This window comes from Apteryx mantelli, chromosome 4 (genome assembly GCF_036417845.1).
Source record: "Apteryx mantelli isolate bAptMan1 chromosome 4, bAptMan1.hap1, whole genome shotgun sequence".
Lineage (NCBI taxonomy): Eukaryota > Metazoa > Chordata > Aves > Apterygiformes > Apterygidae > Apteryx > Apteryx mantelli.
In genome coordinates, this window is record NC_089981.1 from 77,683,599 (window position 1) to 77,703,639 (window position 20,041).

The window sequence follows — 20,041 nt, forward strand, 5'->3', positions numbered from 1 at the left end:
ACAGGTCTGCAACTTTGTAACTTTGATGTAGTGCTCCCTGAAGTTGAAATATTAACTGTATGCTTACCTGGTTTGGCTGGATTTCAGCGCTGCTGTAGATTTAAGTCTGTCAAGCAAACAAATATGCTGAGATGCCTATAGATAACTATGGGAGAAAAAGGCATATATAACAGGCTGACATACAAATTTTTAGATGATGATTGTGGTTCAGGTGTGTGTGGTTTTTTGTTTTTGTTTTTTCTTGCTCGTTACAGCCAGCTACCTCAGGGCTTCTCCAGCACTGTGGTTGTACAAAGCAGGCTTATCTCTATTGCCTCAGCTTTTATTCTCACCATCAAATGGCTTTTTTTTTTTTCCTCTGCTTTTAAGTACTTCTGTTCTTCCTCATTTGTTCCAGATACTTTCACTTGGCTCAGAGAATCAGATTTATGTAATTTTTCAGGAAATAAAGAATAGTAGACCTTCAGAAGTGGAATTTATAGTTTGAGCATTGGAAATAAGTTAGATTATTGTTGTCTTGAGGTAGATGGAGAGCTACTGTGGGAATTTAGTGTCCTCCATTCCCTAGGACAGCCACAACTATTAGAGGGGTAGCAGTCATTTAGAGATAACTTTAGAGTTCTGTAGACTTCTGGTTACTCAGTTTGCACTAATGTACTGTATCACTTCATTTGCAGCATCAGTACTGAATTTCTGGCACTCATGAAAAAGGTGTCCAAATCTCCACTTGTGATGGATGTTCTTAACATTCAAGGTGTGCAGAGGTCACTAGAGAGACTGGCAGACTTGCTTGGGAAGATCCAGAAGGCACTGGGAGAATACTTGGAAAGGGAGAGGTCCTCCTTCCCACGGTAAGAAGCTGACTTCAGTTGGTTCCTGAAGTAAAATCATTTGATGTTTCTGTATGGAAATAGTGTAGTATTTTGTAAAGCCTCTGCCAGTTTTTGTGTATGTGTATATATGTGCGTGTGTGTATATATGTGTGTATATATATATACACACACACATATATACATAAAAATATTAAAATATGAAATATAAAAATAAAAGATGTCATGACCATATATATCCATGTCCTCTAAATACAGAATTTAGTCATAGCTACTTATCAGTAAGTGGAACTAAAACTTCCTGTACTTGATCGTTCATGGCTGGTTATGACTCAAAAGTTATTCGAACTATTTCAGCTGTTTTCTGTAAACTTACAGGTTAGATTAACTGCTAAATTCTTGCATTTGGTTGAAAGACAGCGTCTAAACTGCCACAATCCAGTATTTGAATCATTGGTTCTGACTTGCCTGCGCTCCTCAGCTAGTTTGTCACTCAGCATCAGAGAGTAAATGTGTAACTCCACGTAAGGAGATACCATGTTCTCCCTACCTAATACACTTAGTTCAATCCCAAGCACTGCTGTGGGTCTTTCAGGGGTAGATAGGTAAGGAAAATGCTCCATAGTATGGAGCATGTATGCATCTTTTGCTATATGGTACAGACCACCAGAGCTGAGGCTTAAGCTTAGAACTGAGCTTTAACTTCTAGCATATTTGTGGTTCTTGAGCTCTAACAGTATTGCGGAAAGGAGCATAAATTATTCCCACATAATGGCCATCTATGAAGCATAAATAAATAATAATTGATAGTTACAGTTGTGATATTGATCTTACTTTATCTAATTAATAGGTTTTATTTTGTTGGTGATGAAGACTTGCTTGAAATCATTGGAAACAGCAAAAATGTTGCCAAGCTGCAGAAACACTTCAAGAAAATGTTTGCTGGTGTTTCTAGCATAATTCTCAATGAAGATAATTCAGTGGTTCTGGGGATCTCTTCACGTGAAGGAGAGGAGGTATAGCTGCAGTTGTTTGAGGGTGTTTTGTTTTGTTGGTTTTTTTAAATAAAAATGTGCAAATATGTGAACAAGGATTGACTTAAATCTAACTCTTGCAGGTGCTGTTCAAAACACCTGTCTCCATCACAGAACATCCCAAGATCAATGAGTGGCTTACACTTGTTGAGAGAGAAATGAGAGTGACCCTTGCTAAACTGCTTGCAGAATCTGTTACTGAAGTAGAAATCTTTGGTAAAGCAACTTCAATTGATCCAGCAGTCTACATCTCTTGGATTGACAAATACCAGGTATCATATGGAACACTTAAATATATTTAGCTTCGTTACTGTAGTGAGAAAATCTGTCTGATGAGGATTTTCATTACACAGGCTCAGCTTGTTGTCCTGTCAGCCCAGATTGCATGGTCTGAGAATGTCGAGTCAGCCCTCAATGGTATGGGTGGAGGTGGGGACAGCAGTCCTCTCCACTCTGTGCTAGCTAATGTCGAGGTCACGCTCAATGTCCTGGCAGACTCTGTGCTGATGGAGCAGCCACCCCTTCGCAGAAGGAAACTGGAACACTTGGTAAGTAATAATCTCCTTTCATCTTCTAGGTTAGCAGGTGAGCTTTTTTAAAGATTTAATGAAGAGATTAGCTAGTCTTAAGATTTTTATTATTATTTCAGGAAAAAGATTAAAGCATTTTATGCCACTCTGTCAAGCTCTGGTCCTGTAGGTGGTGGTAGCTGTTAACTCTAATCAGCTTAATGCATGATAGCATGTTATAAACTAGATCACTGAGTTGATAGTCAGACTAACTCTTCCAAATGCAGAAGCCATTAATAGATTTCTTCATTCAAAGGTAAAACATCTCATTGTCTAAAGTGTCTCAGCTGCCCTTACATGCTTTTGCTTGTAGATAAGGATTGAGAGGGAAGAAGTAAAATCATCCTGAGCTATTCCTTTACATATTAAAGGAAAAAATCTGGTCCATTTTAGGAGCTAGTTCATAGGTTCTGGCAAGAAAAATACCTTATTTAGTGGCATTATGGCTTACCAGGCTAACTATAGACAGGACTGACTTTGCTGAAGGCTAGGTGAGTCCTTAACAAGAACAGTTAACATAATCTCAGTTCCATCTTCATAGCAACAGGTTTTAAGACAGATGCTGCTGGTAGGTTGTGATTGCCGAGTGAAGGCAATTCAGTATGCTGTTCTGAAAAGCAGTAGAATCCTTGGCTTTATTAGCAATGGGTTGTGTTGCTGTGGTTTAAGAAGTTGCTTTGCTCTCCAGATTACTGAGTTGGTACACCAGAGAGATGTTACAAGATCACTGATCAGAAGCAAGATTGACAACTCCAAATCCTTTGAGTGGCTCAGCCAAATGCGGTTCTACTTTGACCCAAAACAGACAGATGTATTGCAACAGCTCTCCATTCAGATGGCAAATGCCAAATTCAACTATGGTTTTGAGTACCTCGGTGTTCAGGATAAACTAGTACAGACTCCTCTTACTGACCGCTGTTATCTGACAATGACGCAAGCCCTGGAGGCAAGACTTGGAGGATCACCATTTGGTAAGTTTGTACCTAAGTAAAATGAAAACTTCAGACAAGTACATAAGTTACAGAGGATAGGAGCTTATAGCTTTAATGTAAACATTCAGAACTGTTATAACTAAGATATTGAAGAACAAACAATTTTTTGGGGGAGCAGTTTTATGTTTTATTGAACCCTCTTGCAAGGGACCACATAATCTGCCAGCATGCAGATTCTGATGGATGGGCAGTGTTACCTCACACTATAAATACTGAAATATGTCTGTCCCCCTTCAAAAATAGGTCCTGCTGGTACTGGTAAAACAGAATCTGTTAAGGCTCTTGGACATCAGCTTGGCCGGTTTGTGTTGGTTTTCAACTGTGATGAGACATTTGACTTCCAGGTAAATCGTTTCATTTTTTTAAAATGTAGTCTCTGCTGACAAGCATTAGGAGTCTCTTCAGAATTCTAAAACAGCCAACACTGTTTACTTTCAAAATAATTATCTATAACATTTAGCTAAGCAGGTATCTGTAGGTTGTACAAATGCTCTCTAACAAAAAATGCCTAAAGCAAAAGTGGAGCAGTAAACTGGGGGGAGGTTTAGGAGTTGTAGTTCTGTAGGAGCAAAAGGAGGGAAGGGAAGAAGTAGGATGGGGGTGGGGGTGGCCCTTAAGATTGACTTTAGGAAAGTAACTTAACCTTAAACTGTTCAGTTTGCATTGGTAGTAATGGTTTAGTGGAGAAAGATTGAATGAGAGTGTGGGGTTACTTAAGTAGCTGCGTAACTACCAGGTTACCCTTTTGAGACATAACTGCAGAGTTTGCCTCAGCATATGAAAGATTACTCAAAACTAGGAAAACTTACTCAGATATTTCAGAATTAATGACGTAAACTGAGAACCAGATGAAATGCCACTGTCAACTGTAACACAGCAGCCATCTCAAAAACAAAACCTCTGTCAGGTGTGTGTGTGTGTGTGTGTATATATATATATATATATATAAAATAAATATAAAAACAACAATGTAAAACATGGACAAGGAATCATGGTCCTTCCTGGAGTCTGCCATGATGTCCATCTGTTTTTTCTGAACAGGTATGTTTGCATCAAACCAAGGGTCCATCTAGTCAGTATTTGGTACCTAGTAGCGGCCATAAGAAAATACATAGGGAGGAATAAGATCAGGGAGAATACATGATACTCTTTCCCTGCCCCCAGTGCTCTTCCTACCTGACTGTTGTCAGGGTCAGGAAGTCCCAAGCTGGAATGGGTTACTCACTGTTTACGCACCAGTGAATCTTTCTCCAGATACTCATCTCTCCCCTTGAATCTATATATACACTTGCTTCTATAGCGTTCTCTAGTGAAGAGTTCCACTGCATTATTATGCACTTCATGAACAGCACCTTTTTTGTCTTTTTCTTTTTAACTGCTCCCTAGTTCTTGTATTGGAAGACAGTGAACAGTTGATTCCTATCCATCCTAAAACACTCTGGTTTTTAGACTTCTGTTCCTTTAGATTACCTTTTTTGGAGTCCACCTGTTGTTCCTTAGGTGGAAGCCATACTGTACTCTGGCCATCCATTTTGCTGCTCTTAAATGCTTTTCAATTCTGATGTCCTTTTTGAGATGAAAGAACTAGAACTGTACCTGGTATTCACAGGCAGGAATGATGATGGAACTTCAGTTAACTTTTCCTTTTCACATGCAGGCAATGGGACGCATCTTTGTGGGGCTTTGCCAAGTGGGCGCATGGGGCTGCTTTGATGAGTTCAATAGACTGGAGGAGCGTATGCTCTCTGCTGTTTCACAGCAAGTTCAGTGCATCCAGGAGGCCTTGCGAGAGCATTCCAACCCCAACTATGACAAGAGTATGTAACTGTTAATTCCTAATAGTGTTGTACTGCATCTCTAAACTGTCCTTCATGCTGTTTTGTTGCTCAGTTATGTTTCTCCCAAACAATCCAAGAATGAAGATGCTTTCCCTCAAAACTTAAAATCTTGAAGTAGCTTTCAGCTGGCAAAAATCAAGTATTTCAGTTGCGGTTGAAGAGGACTTGCTGTTCATTACAGTAGCAAACTAAAATAGAATACTAAAAGTATGACTTCTGTTCTCAGTTTAAGTGGTCACTGACTCAGCTGTAACTAAATGCACTGTGTTTTCAGCTGCAACACCTATTACTTGTGAGCTGCTGAACAAACAAGTCAAAGTGAGCCCTGACATGGCTATCTTCATCACTATGAATCCTGGCTATGCAGGCAGATCAAATCTGCCTGATAATTTGAAGAAGTTGTTCCGTAGCTTGGCAATGACAAAACCAGATCGTCAGTTGATTGCCCAAGTCATGTTGTACTCGCAAGGTTTCCGTACGGCTGAAGTGCTCGCCAATAAGATTGTGCCATTTTTCAAGTGAGTAATAATTTTGATTCCATTCAGTAAAAGCAGAGTTCATTGTTCAAATCTGTAATGTTCTTTAACTCATTTAAGCATGTTGTGCAGCATTCATTTTGAATAAACAATGGCATGCACTTTTTTGAATATTCTGTCAGTCTCTATTGAGAATCAGATTGCGTTTTATCTCTTTTGATTCTTAGGCTTTGTGATGAACAGCTGTCCTCTCAAAGTCACTATGATTTTGGCTTGAGAGCACTGAAGAGTGTACTGGTTAGTGCAGGTAATGTGAAGAGGGAGAGGATTCAGAAGATAAAGCGGGAGAAAGAAGAGCGTGGTGAAGTTGTTGATGAGGGAGAAATCGCTGAGAACTTACCAGAACAAGAGGTAATGTGTGTGTGAACACCTAACTCCTGTGACAAAGTACAGCACGCACGCTAAACAGAGTGAATACTTGCAAAGCTAAGCACTTAGTGTTAAGCCATGCAAGCAAAGTAGTGTTAATTATGGAGGGGGTGATTTGATAGCTTAGAAGCACTAAGTTAGAGAGTTGAATTGAGGAGGCTGTGGATCCGTAGTAGTGAAGGACTTGTTCTTAGAAGGTGGTACATTCATAACTCTTATTGGTGCTCAGTTCCTCTGCAGTTAATACCAAAAGTGTATTGAGGAGACGTAAGCAAGTACAGTTATATAAACTAAAAACCAGTAGCAGTTTATTGCATAGTTTCAAAATTGAAGCCCGTCAGTGGTTGTTTTTACCAATACTACCTACTGCTGTTGAGGTTTGTAGTAAAGAGCTGCCAACTTGTAGTCTGGTGCTATATCAGTAAAGTATTTAGTCAAATATTCCTTGTCAAACTCATTCACCAAAGTAAACTTAACAAAAAATCTTAACCAAAACATGACTTTCTCTGCAGATCCTGATCCAGAGTGTATGTGAAACTATGGTACCAAAACTGGTTGCAGAAGACATTCCATTGCTGTTCAGTCTCCTGTCTGATGTATTCCCTGGAGTGCAGTATCATCGTGGGGAGATGACAGCCTTGCGAGAGGAGCTTAAGAAAGTGTGTCAGGAAATGTACCTTACTTATGGTGATGGAGAAGAAGTTGGTGGCATGTGGGTTGAAAAGGTAAATTGTAAAACTGAAAATGTTCTTGTGGAACGGAAATTAATGTATGTATAAGTCTAAACTTACTTTTTTATTATGAAAAGTGTTGGGGGTTTTTTTGCCCCTTTAGGCAAGCAATAACATAGAAGCCCAGATTGACTGCAGAAGTTAAGACTTGATTAAGAATTAATCACTTCTTCTGTCACAGGTTCTTCAGCTGTATCAAATTACACAGATAAATCATGGATTGATGATGGTGGGTCCCTCTGGAAGTGGAAAGAGCATGGCTTGGAGAGTGCTTCTGAAAGCCCTGGAACGGCTGGAGGGTGTGGAAGGAGTTGCTCATATTATTGATCCAAAAGCAATCAGCAAAGATCACCTGTATGGTACTTTGGATCCAAATACCAGAGAATGGACAGATGGCTTGTTTACACATGTTCTGAGAAAGTGAGTCTTTAATAGCACAAATAAAAAATGGCCAGTAGATTTGTACCCTCAATATTCTGCCCTTTTTGAGTCTTCCCTTTCTGTTGTCTGTAAAACTGTAATAAATATTTCCTTTAATGTAGGATCATAGACAATGTGAGAGGTGAACTGCAAAAACGTCAGTGGATTATCTTTGATGGTGATGTAGACCCTGAATGGGTTGAAAACTTGAACTCTGTTTTGGATGACAACAAACTGCTAACTCTGCCAAATGGAGAACGTCTCAGCCTTCCACCAAATGTAATGTTACTTCTTTCACACAGTATTTACATATAAAATTTACTTTTACATACAAACTTAATTGCTTTTACCCTAATTCATACTAGTGCCATCTTTCTCATCAAAAGCAGATTTGGGGTAGTTGTTTGCTGGAGTTATGAGCTTTGGGGAAAAGAACATTTCATGCTTTGCTTAGTCTCATCCTGTAAGACAGACTCCACATGTTATATTAAAATCTAGGGTAACAGTAATACCATGATGAACTTAAGACCATGTTATGCTGCCGTTGACTCTTCAGAGGCTAAATATAAGTTATTTTAAAAGGTCTGTTGGCTGTTTGTTTTAACTTCAAACTCTGTTTTAAATTTCTACCTTTAGGTGCGTATCATGTTTGAGGTACAGGATCTGAAGTATGCCACTTTGGCTACTGTGTCAAGGTGTGGCATGGTCTGGTTCAGTGAGGATGTTCTCAGTACAGACATGATATTCAATAACTTCCTGGCCAGACTAAGAAGCATTCCTCTGGATGAAGGTGAGGAGGAAGCTCAGCGAAGGCGAAAGGGCAAAGAAGATGAAGGAGAAGAAGCAGCATCCCCAATGTTGCAGGTAGGGGGTGAAGTTTAGAACACAAGGAGTATAGTGTACTTCAAATTTATTACAGCCTATAATAGAAAAGCTAACTACTTTTTTTTTTTTTTTTTTTAAGAGTATTAAAATATGAAGTATTTCAAACCTTAAATTACTCTTTGCTACCTAGTAATCAGATAAGAAGCAAGTACTTTGAGCAGTGTTTGTCTCCCCCAACAGATTCAAAGAGATGCTGCAACTATAATGCAGCCATATTTCACATCTAATGGCCTGGTGACTAAAGCGCTTGAACATGCTTTCAAGTTGGAACATATTATGGATCTTACCCGCTTGCGCTGTCTTGGTTCTCTCTTCTCCATGTTGCATCAAGCTTGCCGCAACGTAGCCCAGTATAATGCCAATCATCCAGACTTTCCAATGCAAATAGATCAACTAGAACGTTATATCCAGGTAAATTTAATAGTGACTTCTGTATTTGGTGTGTCAGTATAGCAACTAGATTTCGTTTATTATTCGTTAAGCTTCATTCTGTTATTATGCAAGTAATGGCTGCTTCTGCTTTCTACAGAGGTACTTGGTCTATGCAATACTCTGGTCTCTTTCTGGAGACAGTCGTCTGAAAATGAGAGCAGAGCTGGGAGAATACATTAGGAGAATCACCACGGTGCCGCTGCCAACTGCACCCAACATACCTATAATTGACTATGAGGTAAAAACTTTCTTATGCTAGAAGCATTGCTGTTTTGTGTTCTTAAAAGCCTTCTTTATATTTCCAAGGTAAAACTGGAAAATAAAACACTGAACTATCTTAAATCTTACAGTTTCTGGCTTGTCACTGAACAGTGGTCTAAGCTGGCTGTTTAGCTAATCACATCAAATTTAATGCCACAAACTATTCTGAGATTGAAAAGTCCCTTTTAACTAAGGCTGAACTGCATTCCCATTCTAAACTGTCCGATCATGTTTCTGTGCTCCTAGGTGTCCATTACAGGTGAATGGGTGCCATGGCAATCCAAAGTTCCTCAAATTGAAGTTGAGACGCACAAAGTTGCAGCTCCTGATGTTGTGGTACCAACCCTAGATACAGTTCGCCATGAAGCATTGCTGTATACTTGGCTGGCAGAACATAAACCCCTAGTGCTCTGTGGCCCACCAGGTTCTGGGAAGACTATGACCCTCTTCAGTGCTCTCAGAGCCCTGCCTGATATGGAGGTATATCTGTGTGTGCACGTGTGAATTAGAGGAATTACAAGTCTCTGACCTTCTTAAAGATTAAAGCAGTCTTGGCTTAGTATCTAAGTGATTTGCTAACCAGCTCTTCAGCAGAGCAAAAATAAAAAATATGTTGAGCAGAATCTAAATTCATGGCTCAAACTCCTTATCCAGAAAGCTACTTCTTTCCTATCCAGCTTCAATAATAGAGGAGCATTTGTCCAACTGGTATTTAAAAACCCTTAATAATGTCCAAGAATAGCTCTTCTGCTTCAGTGTATTTAGGTGGAATATCAGTAATATGAAGCTGTGATGCTACGTGTACAGGGTTGAGCAGGAGGGGTTGCTGCATAACAAATGAGAACTGCAGAGGGAAGCATAAGAATGTGGACAGTATCCTGAGATACAGGTGACATATATACTTCCACTGCAAAAGCCAAGTTATAACATACCTATTTCCAGGACTCTTAATATCTTTTCTTTCATACTTTAGTGTATTGCAACTATTTCTTTTCTCTTTACTATTCTTTAAGGTGGTTGGACTCAACTTTTCTAGTGCTACTACTCCAGAACTGCTCTTGAAAACTTTCGATCACTACTGTGAGTACAGGCGTACACCTAATGGAGTGGTGCTGGCTCCTGTGCAGTTAGGAAAGTGGCTGGTGCTGTTCTGTGATGAAATCAACTTGCCAGATATGGATAAGTACGGCACGCAGAGAGTCATATCCTTCATTAGACAGGTTTGTTTTCCTTTGAAATTAATTATCTCATAATACAGTTATCTCTAGGGAAAATTAATGTTACACCGATTGGAATATTTATTTATTTGTTTATTTTTCAGATGGTGGAACATGGAGGATTCTATCGTACATCAGATCAGACGTGGGTGAAACTGGAGAGAATTCAGTTTGTTGGTGCATGTAATCCACCTACTGATCCTGGAAGAAAACCTCTCTCACACAGGTAATGCATCTAGTAAATGTTATATAGCTACAGAGCAGGGCTACAAATTTGAGAACTGACTGTGGAGTCTGTTCTTAATACACTTGTTTAATCCCAGCTGTGCTGAAGCTGTGTTCTTTGCTTTTGAACTACTACTAGCTGGTTCTTATCCTGCCAGCCAGCCAGTGGCCTAATCATTATGTTTCTTAACCTGTCAAAAATAGTGTGGATATTTCAGGACATTTTGTGACCCGAGTCAGACACTAAGGATCAACCAAACCAACTGTAGTTATTGCTGAGAATTTTGAATCAAGCAGTGATTCAGTTTTGGCAAAAATAACTGAAATACTGTTACTTGATCTTTTGGAATATCTAATACGCTGATCTCTTAGATTTTTAAGACATGTTCCTGTGGTTTATGTGGACTACCCTGGACCAGCTTCACTTACTCAGATATATGGAACATTCAATCGTGCAATGCTGCGACTCATCCCATCACTTCGCACATATGCAGAACCTCTCACTGCTGCTATGGTAGAATTCTACACAATGTCTCAGGTAATTGTTGAATACAACCCAAAATTCTGATTAGTCTTCCTTGTTGCTGAATCACTTAACGTGCACTGTTTGCCTTTCATATGGATAATGGATATAAGAACTCACCTAATTGCTTGAGTTGTGGTGAAAGCCACTGAATGAGGATCACAAAGCAACATCTTGCAACACAATGCCTGTGAAAATGTGGCACAACTTCTGGATGAAGTAACTAATGGTATCTGAATTTTCAGGAGAGATTCACTCAAGACACACAGCCACACTACATCTATTCACCTCGTGAAATGACTCGATGGGTGAGAGGTATATTTGAAGCATTAAGACCACTAGAAACCTTACCAGTTGAAGGCCTTATCAGGATTTGGGCCCATGAAGCATTACGTCTCTTCCAAGACAGGTAAAATAAGCATAAGATGGTAAGCAAGATGCAAAACGAATTCTTCCCACTCCCTACCACATTTCCTTAGAAGACCAAACTGAAGTGTGCTTAGTGTTAAATAGCTGAACTACAAATTAGACTTTTTTCCTTCATTTGAACTTCACGCTTTTGGAAGTAGTCTCTAAGCTAACTAGAAACATAGCATAACAGTAGTACTGCCGTGTGAGGTGACTATCCTCCTTTTACAGAGGAGTTGTAGTCACTGACCTTTCTTCTTTATCCAGACTTGTGGAAGATGAGGAAAGGCGCTGGACTGATGAGAACATTGATATGGTTGCTCTGAAACACTTCCCCAACATTGACAAAGAAAAAGCTATGAGCAGACCGATCTTATACAGCAACTGGCTGTCAAAGGTGAAGGGGGGGAGGGGAAATCTGAACAAGGCTTTGCTACTGACTGGTCCGGCTCTTATGACTATGTTAATATGATAATCATTGCCCCTCATTTAATTAAACTAATCCCTAAGAAGTTCGTTCTTTGATTATTTGAAGTGAACCCTGCCACAAAGTTAATAGGTATTATGCCAGTGATGCTATTGTAAGAGCTATCACTAGCTATAAGGGCAATATAAAATATTTCTCCAGAATGGAGAGGAAAATTCTTTATTGAGTGTTGCTGGCAGATGTTGCACATGGAATCTGCTGGATAAGACAGCAATCCTTGAACAACTCTCATATTGTAAATTTTATGGCAGACTGTTTCTGATAGCTTGCAGATATCCTGCTGGATCCATCTAGCCTGCTACCTATCTCTGTGACCAATAGCAAATGCCTAGGAAAGACTGTTTAAAATAATTGTAGGAGGGCAAGTCTGTAGTGCTACTTCTCAGTCTCTCTGGTGACTGGCAGCTCGGACTCAACTTACTGTAGGGTTAGTAGATTTAATGTTAAACTCAGTGCCACTATCTGTAGTGCACTAAGCCGTAGACATACTGCTGTGCTAGTTAAATGCACAAGCATTCCTAAGCTTTTGTAGGGAATTGCTCCATTAGATGACATTCCAATACTTCTGCTTTCATCTGGTCTAAATGGGTCCCTAAGCCAACTCCCTTAATCTTAAATTCTGTGCTGTACTGATTGACTGTTCTAGGACTATATTCCAGTGGATCAGGAAGAGTTAAGAGACTATGTAAAAGCTAGACTGAAAGTCTTTTATGAAGAAGAACTTGATGTACCACTTGTTCTGTTCAATGAAGTCTTGGATCACGTGTTAAGAATTGACCGGTAAGTTGAGACTTAAGTTGCTGTTCATATAAATGGTATCTAAAGAGTTGTTCTAAAATAGAGTAGCCTGAGTTCAGCCTAAATAAGAATGGAGCATGATCCCATTCTTGTCTACAGATCATCTAGCTCCAGCCTACAGATAATAGGATCCTAGCTGGAGAGATGTGCATTATCAGTTTTGGTGCCAACTTAGAAGTCTAGATGCTCAAGAAAAAACTTCAGTAAGCTGATAACACAGTTGATCAAACATACTCGGTTACATTCTTTTTCAGAATTTTCCGTCAGCCACAGGGACACTTGCTGCTTATTGGAGTCAGTGGAGCAGGGAAAACAACCCTCTCAAGATTTGTTGCCTGGATGAACGGTTTGAGCGTCTACCAAATTAAGGTTGGCATGCTTGTTTTACTTAACAAAAACTGTTATTCAAAACTCATACTTTTAAAATATTTAAGCAATCCCATTAAAAGCTAAAATAAAATGTTAATAACCAGTGTTTAATCTTATCAGGTTCACAGAAAATATACAGGTGAAGATTTTGATGAGGACTTGAGGACAGTATTGAGACGTTCTGGCTGTAAAAATGAAAAAATAGCTTTTATAATGGATGAGTCAAATGTACTGGATTCTGGATTCCTGGAGAGAATGAACACTCTTCTAGCCAATGGAGAGGTAAGAAGTCCTTAAGTAAATATTTCAAGCATCTTTTTATAGCTATAAGCTACAACAAAACTATCTTTTGAATTAGGTGCCTGGTCTCTTTGAAGGAGATGAATATGCCACTCTTATGACTCAGTGCAAAGAAGGGGCACAGAAAGAAGGCCTAATGCTAGATTCACATGAAGAACTCTACAAATGGTTCACCAGCCAAGTTATTCGCAATCTCCATGTTGTGTTCACTATGAATCCATCTTCTGAGGGCCTGAAGGACAGGGCAGCTACCTCTCCTGCTCTCTTCAACAGGTAATTGCTGTAATACCTTACAAATATTAAAATTGTACTTGTTGGGGAGGCTTAACAAATGCTTTGTATTTCAGGTGTGTCTTGAACTGGTTTGGAGACTGGTCAACTGAGGCACTGTACCAAGTTGGCAAAGAGTTCACAAGTAAAATGGATCTTGAGAAACCAAATTATATTGTGCCTGACTACATGCCAGTTGTGTATGATAAGCTACCACAACCACCATCACACAGGGAAGCTATTGTTAATAGTTGTGTGTTTGTTCATCAGACTCTTCATCAGGTAAGTTTTACTACAGTGCTTAACTTGTGTGGATCTCCAGGTTAGAATGTCAAGTGCCAGTTTCAAAAAAAAAAAAACAACCAAAAACAAACCCCAAAACAACAAACAAACAAAAAACTTCGGCATTTGAATAGATTTAAAATCGATGCATAATCTACAATTTCTTCATTCTTAAAGGCTAATGCTCGTCTGGCAAAACGAGGAGGCAGAACTATGGCAATTACACCACGCCACTATTTAGATTTCATCAACCATTATGCCAACTTGTTCAATGAGAAACGAAGTGAATTAGAGGAACAGCAAATGCATTTGAATGTTGGCCTTAGAAAAATCAAGGAAACAGTTGATCAGGTACATATCCTTACAACTTTGCCTTTTATAAGCCTGGCAGAGCTACTAAATAGGTCTCCATGCTTAGTCTGAATTCTCCCATCTTACAATCTATCTCAGGTGGAAGAATTACGGCGTGACCTAAGAATAAAGAGTCAGGAGCTGGAAGTGAAGAATGCAGCAGCCAATGACAAGCTGAAAAAGATGGTGAAAGATCAGCAGGAAGCTGAGAAGAAAAAGGTAAGAATCTTTGTTGAATCTCAGTGAACAGTAAATGTTCTTATCAATAAAACATTACAGCCTGCAGAGCAAGTACTTGAGGAAGCTCAACTTCTGAAAAGCAGCTCTTTGTGCAATTTTCTTCTAGGTCATGAGCCAGGAGATCCAGGAGCAGCTGCACAAGCAGCAGGAGGTGATTGCAGACAAGCAGATGAGTGTGAAAGAAGATCTTGACAAAGTGGAGCCAGCTGTCATTGAAGCTCAGAACGGTATGTCAGCACCTGGAGAGAAAATACTCTGGAATTGGACCTAAAACTGAAGTCAATGGGAACATATTTTAGTGGTCTTTGAGTTGGTCCTTTCTAACTGAAGTGTATAGGCTGACAGTTGAGATGCCTTTATGGCTTGCTTGGCTGCTTCCTCTCTGGCAACCTAGCTTTAGTTATTCCATCTATATACTCATAAAGAAGGCTCATAATCTGAATGACTCTGCTGATACCTTATTACTACGTAGGTAAGATAACAGTGAAGCTGTGCCCTCATAAAATTGTAGAGAAAACATTGCTTATGTAAAAGCTTTGAGAAATCATTTTTAGGCAGTAGGATAGGCTGCCTGTGGCCAGTTAGCAAGTTGACATTCATAGAAACTTATCTTATGATGCAATAGGTTGAATGTCATCCACTAGTATCTACTTCTCTAATAACCCTGACTGCCTTTGAGAAGCTTGAAACCTTTTTACAGATCCAGGATATTTTAACAAACTTTGCTAATTGTTTGTTTTCCTCCCATTGAAAACTCATTGTCTTTCTGGCACTGGTTAGCTGTGAAGTCGATAAAGAAACAGCATCTGGTAGAGGTGCGTTCTATGGCTAACCCACCTGCAGCAGTGAAGCTAGCGTTAGAGTCCATCTGCCTACTGTTGGGTGAAAGTACAACTGACTGGAAACAAATACGTTCCATCATTATGAGAGAGAACTTCATTCCAACCATCGTTAACTTTTCTGCTGAAGAAATCAGGTAAAATGCCAGTGTGAATTATGTGAATAAACTATTCACAAAGACATGGAAGATCTTCTTGGACTTTTCCTCTGTCTAAGTAATTGCTTTAGTAGAATTTTGCTTCTTCTGAGACTACCTTAGTCCTGCATGTAGTGAATGTACAGGGGGGATGGGAAGCAGACTACTGGAGCAAAGGTGCATCACGCAAATCGGGACAAAACAGCTGATTTTGGCTAACTTTTGCATAATTGCAAAGTAGTATGCTCCTGCTAAAGCACTATTACTAGTTGAAAGCAGTTTTGTGGCAATAACAGACCAGGTTGCTCAGGGTCTAGGAGGTCATCCAGTCTGACCTCCTAGCTGACCCTGCTTTTGAGCAGGAACCTAGACTGGAGACCTCCTCAGTTCCCTTCCAACCTGAATTATCCTATGAACACATGAGCAGATCTAAGTAATTTGTGTATGACTAATTCTAAAAACTTGTTAAATGCTTTTTATCACCCTTAAGCTGTAATTTCTGAAACAACATCTTGAACTAATTAAAACATCCCAGCTACTTGTCAGCAAAACTACTAGAAGTTGTTCTTGTCAGCTGTGGAAAGTTGACCAGGTAATGGGACACTCAGCACCTTTATGTTGACATACAATGTACTGATTCTGTCTCTAAAAACTTTTCCCTTGCAGTGATGCCATCCGGGAGAAGATGAAGAAAAACTATTTGTCAAATCCAAGTTACAACTACGAAATTGTAAACAGAGCATCATTGGCCTGTGGGCCTATGGTGAAATGGGCAATTGCACAGGTAAAGTGACTGAATGCAACCTGAATTTGATATTATCACAGTCTGAAGGCTCCGAGTTTGACAATATTCAACTAAATACTGCAGGCTATTTTGCTCAAAAATAATCAGTAGAAGGTTCAGGTGAATGCATGTGGATTCTGTAGTACTGTGCCGAAGAACTAATGGTCAGTTGTGATGCACATTTTGCAATCAGAAGCTTAGGGTTACAGTAAACACTAGCTGATGCTTCCTGTGTCTGTGTCATCCTTTAATGGTAGAGTGTAGTGGTAACAAGACAATTCTTTTGAGTTCCCAGCAGACAAATGCTGGAAAATACACTGCAATCCTCTTAATGAAACTTTAACAGTTTCTGTCTTACTTCAGAGCGGGGCACATTCCCACACAGCTTTTTCAATGACTTTTAGGTAGGTTTTTAGCTTAGCCTATGCCTTTAGAAAACTAGTTTTGGGGAAGGAGCTCCTATGCTGAGTTACCTAAGGGTAGGTTTACTCACCTGCTGGCATTCAATGCAGTGGTTTGTTTGTTTGTTTTTAAAGCTGTGCCTGCTATGAATGGCAGTGGTATGTAGAGACAGTTTAGCTTGAGTTCTGCTAATAGGTTCTATTCTGACTGTTCTGTGGCTTGGCTGTGCTAATCTTTTTTTCTAAGAAAGACGGATTAGGTCAGTACTGATATGGAGACCCGAATGAGTATGTATTCAAAACAGTACTGTACACTACTTTAGATCATGTTTATATGATCCAAACCTTTCACATGTCTTGCTATCAGTCTACAGAGGAGTAAAACAATCTTGTAAAAAGAGCAATTACTTTTATGTCTGGACTTGGTTTAAACTGAAGTCTTAGAGAACTGTAGACAATCTAAGTTTATGTTAAGGAGCTATTAATTCTTCTACAGGCTGCAAGTACTTAAGCTTGAAAAGAAGCAGTCAATAGTATATTTCTTAATGCTGTAGTCCTTATTAACACATTTTATTTCAGAAAGTATAAGTCCCTATTTACTGTTTACAGCTGAACTATGCCGATATGTTGAAAAGAGTAGAACCTCTACGCAATGAACTGCAGAAACTGGAGGATGACGCCAAAGACAACCAACAGAAAGCAAATGAAGTGGAACAGATGATACGTGATCTTGAGGCCAGTATTGCCCGTTACAAAGAAGAATATGCAGTACTGATTTCGGAGGCTCAAGCTATTAAGGCAGACTTGGCTGCTGTAGAAGCAAAAGTAAGACTCTCATTATATAATAGTAACTTTCTATTCTTTCAGTTCTGATAGTCAGAAATGGAACTGTCTTTCAAACTTGCATTTATTGAACAAACCTGGCTCCTTCTACCAGCACATCTGTGCCAACTATTTCATCCTTGGGTCTCATGAAGCTTCTTAAGCTATTGAAACCTTGCTGGAGATAGAAATATCAACTCATGTTGCCAGTTGGCCATCCATCTAGTGCACGTCAGGCTGAAAATAAGTGAGAAGCCCTTGGAAGACAGAAATAGTCATGGATATACTGTAATATCTTAACAGGACTTTACATTTTTAAAACTTCTCAATGTCCTTGATCTAATCATTAACATGTTATTAATATGCAAGTACTTATGCTTTTAAGTTCTTCAAGATAACAGTGGAATACCAACATAATAAATTAATACTGAAGTGAAGAAACACAAATTTAATTCAATTTTGAGCTTTTCAGTTTAAGTTGGGCCTTGACTCAATATAACTCTGCCCAGAGACATAAAATACTGTGACAGTGCATCATCTAAAGAGACTATGTCACCACTCTTTTCTAGGTAAACCGTAGTACAGCTCTTTTGAAGAGTCTCTCTGCTGAACGTGAACGATGGGAGAAGACAAGTGAAACCTTCAAGAACCAGATGTCCACTATTGCAGGAGACTGCTTACTTTCAGGAGCTTTTATTGCTTATGCTGGTTACTTTGATCAGCAGATGCGTCAGAACTTGTTCACTACATGGTCTCACCATTTGCAGCAAGCAAATATCCAGGTAATGATAGAGTCATGACAACGTAATCATAAATCAAATGACTGCAACAGTTTAAAGTTTAAGACTTTTAACTACAGAATGGAGCTTTTGGAAAAAGATACCTTGTAGAGCTGCATTTACTTAAAATGTCTTCACCAGCTAGTTGGAGAATCTTGAGTCAGATACTAATGGATGGTACTTTTCAGTTCCGTACAGACATTGCAAGGACCGAGTACCTTTCCAACGCAGATGAGCGGCTTCGCTGGCAAGCAAGTTCTCTACCTGCAGATGACCTGTGCACTGAGAATGCCATCATGCTCAAGCGATTTAATAGGTATTTCATTCTAAGATACAGAATTCTAAAACAATGTTCTTGCAGGCAGGCTTTTGAACCTATCAAAGAATCATGGTAACTCCTTCAAAGCAATGAGTTTCACTATTGTAAGAGGTTTTAATGTTTGTGAAAGTTACTCAACTATTTGAAAGTAAGTGCCTCATCTCTGCTTGCATTTTTACTGTGCTTAGCTGTTAAAGTAGCTTGGCTTAAACTGAAGCTGTTTTATTGTCCAAATACAAACTGACCTTTGGAAACTCCAAAATGAAGTAAACCATTGAACCTGGCCAACTTATTTCTGCAATATACAAGCCTTCAGAGTTGAGACTAATAATGCTACCTAGCTTCATAAAACTGCTTAAAGATTGTCTGCAATCAAAACTGAAATGATGGAAGTGTTTATTACTAATTTAGGTATCCGTTGATCATTGATCCCTCTGGACAAGCCACAGAATTTATCATGAATGAATATAAAGACCGTAAGATAACTCGTACTAGTTTCTTGGATGATGCTTTCAGGAAGAACTTGGAAAGTGCATTGAGATTTGGCAACCCGCTTCTGGTTCAGGTTAGTTGCATAATTGTGTAGAAACTGTTTATAAGTCTTAAATTCTATCCTGCGTACTAGAAAAGTTTGGAATTGTTTTGTTAGTAACATGCAAGTGACTTCATTTTCAAACTGTAATTTAATGAGATAACCAATACTGAGTAGTAAGTGAGGTATTAGTCCCAAGAAAACTATAATCAGTGAGATAAGCAGTCAAAAGGAGATGAGTATACTTCCCTTTTCCACCATTTTACGGTCAAACACTTGTTTTTAAATGATCTATCTCTACCTCCCGTCTATAACATGACTTAAAAACAGCATGTCTGTTACTTTGTTCCCATATACCATCTTTTCTTCTATGGAGGACGTCCTAGCTAAAATAGTGGCTAATATCACTAGTTATCCAGAATTAAATCTACTTTGAAAAGCAGGAAGGTGTTTCAGTAATACAAAGTAGTAGTCAGTCCTTCCTACAGTTGCTTTTGTTTTCTGAGATGGATTATTTTAGTTTCTTAGTATAGAGGTGGGAGAACAAATGATTAGCTCACAGATGAGGATCAGTAACTGTGTTGCTTGTGCTGCAAACAGGACCTCTTATACGCCAAAATTAACACAACTAGACCATTAACAGTACTGTTAATGATCTGTGTGGTTACAGCCTAAACTCTGTTAGAATCCTGTGTGGTTACAGCCTAAACTCGGTGTTTGTGTAACTGAACTACAAACCTGAAGTGGAAATACCCAAGTGGAAATACCCCCCGAATGTGATCCACATTCCAGAACAACTGCAAATGGACTTTTACTAGCACTTAAGCCTCATTTGGATCAGGATTTTTAGCTTGAGACATTTGCAAGCGAGTACCAGACTAATATGTTCCTGCTTTTAGGATGTGGAGAGCTATGATCCAGTTCTGAATCCTGTTCTGAATCGTGAAGTCCGGAGAACTGGAGGCAGAGTTCTGATTACCCTGGGAGACCAAGATATTGACTTGTCACCATCCTTTGTTATCTTCCTCTCCACCAGAGATCCAACAGTAAGTAAAACTCAG

General features: G+C 39.2%; 1 protein-coding gene across 1 annotated transcript in view; it reads left to right on the forward strand.

The window, feature by feature from the left end:
* The window catches only part of DYNC1H1 (dynein cytoplasmic 1 heavy chain 1), a 45,688-nt gene that overhangs the window by 14,545 nt on the left and 11,102 nt on the right, over window positions 1–20,041 (forward strand). Inside the window, exons 23-58 of the mRNA XM_067294981.1 lie at window positions 678–851; window positions 1,681–1,846; window positions 1,948–2,136; window positions 2,218–2,412; window positions 3,122–3,404; window positions 3,669–3,769; window positions 5,083–5,242; window positions 5,538–5,781; window positions 5,967–6,150; window positions 6,681–6,893; window positions 7,081–7,319; window positions 7,442–7,598; window positions 7,956–8,183; window positions 8,385–8,615; window positions 8,734–8,874; window positions 9,144–9,377; window positions 9,911–10,117; window positions 10,219–10,340; window positions 10,712–10,877; window positions 11,108–11,271; window positions 11,538–11,667; window positions 12,404–12,537; window positions 12,810–12,924; window positions 13,045–13,206; window positions 13,283–13,497; window positions 13,572–13,776; window positions 13,954–14,127; window positions 14,227–14,346; window positions 14,474–14,594; window positions 15,148–15,343; window positions 16,010–16,127; window positions 17,138–17,353; window positions 17,920–18,132; window positions 18,318–18,445; window positions 18,860–19,013; window positions 19,880–20,026. Of these exons, the coding sequence (XP_067151082.1) occupies window positions 678–851; window positions 1,681–1,846; window positions 1,948–2,136; window positions 2,218–2,412; window positions 3,122–3,404; window positions 3,669–3,769; window positions 5,083–5,242; window positions 5,538–5,781; window positions 5,967–6,150; window positions 6,681–6,893; window positions 7,081–7,319; window positions 7,442–7,598; window positions 7,956–8,183; window positions 8,385–8,615; window positions 8,734–8,874; window positions 9,144–9,377; window positions 9,911–10,117; window positions 10,219–10,340; window positions 10,712–10,877; window positions 11,108–11,271; window positions 11,538–11,667; window positions 12,404–12,537; window positions 12,810–12,924; window positions 13,045–13,206; window positions 13,283–13,497; window positions 13,572–13,776; window positions 13,954–14,127; window positions 14,227–14,346; window positions 14,474–14,594; window positions 15,148–15,343; window positions 16,010–16,127; window positions 17,138–17,353; window positions 17,920–18,132; window positions 18,318–18,445; window positions 18,860–19,013; window positions 19,880–20,026 (6,346 nt within the window). The remainder of the gene's footprint in view (window positions 1–677; window positions 852–1,680; window positions 1,847–1,947; window positions 2,137–2,217; window positions 2,413–3,121; window positions 3,405–3,668; window positions 3,770–5,082; window positions 5,243–5,537; window positions 5,782–5,966; window positions 6,151–6,680; window positions 6,894–7,080; window positions 7,320–7,441; window positions 7,599–7,955; window positions 8,184–8,384; window positions 8,616–8,733; window positions 8,875–9,143; window positions 9,378–9,910; window positions 10,118–10,218; window positions 10,341–10,711; window positions 10,878–11,107; window positions 11,272–11,537; window positions 11,668–12,403; window positions 12,538–12,809; window positions 12,925–13,044; window positions 13,207–13,282; window positions 13,498–13,571; window positions 13,777–13,953; window positions 14,128–14,226; window positions 14,347–14,473; window positions 14,595–15,147; window positions 15,344–16,009; window positions 16,128–17,137; window positions 17,354–17,919; window positions 18,133–18,317; window positions 18,446–18,859; window positions 19,014–19,879; window positions 20,027–20,041) is intronic.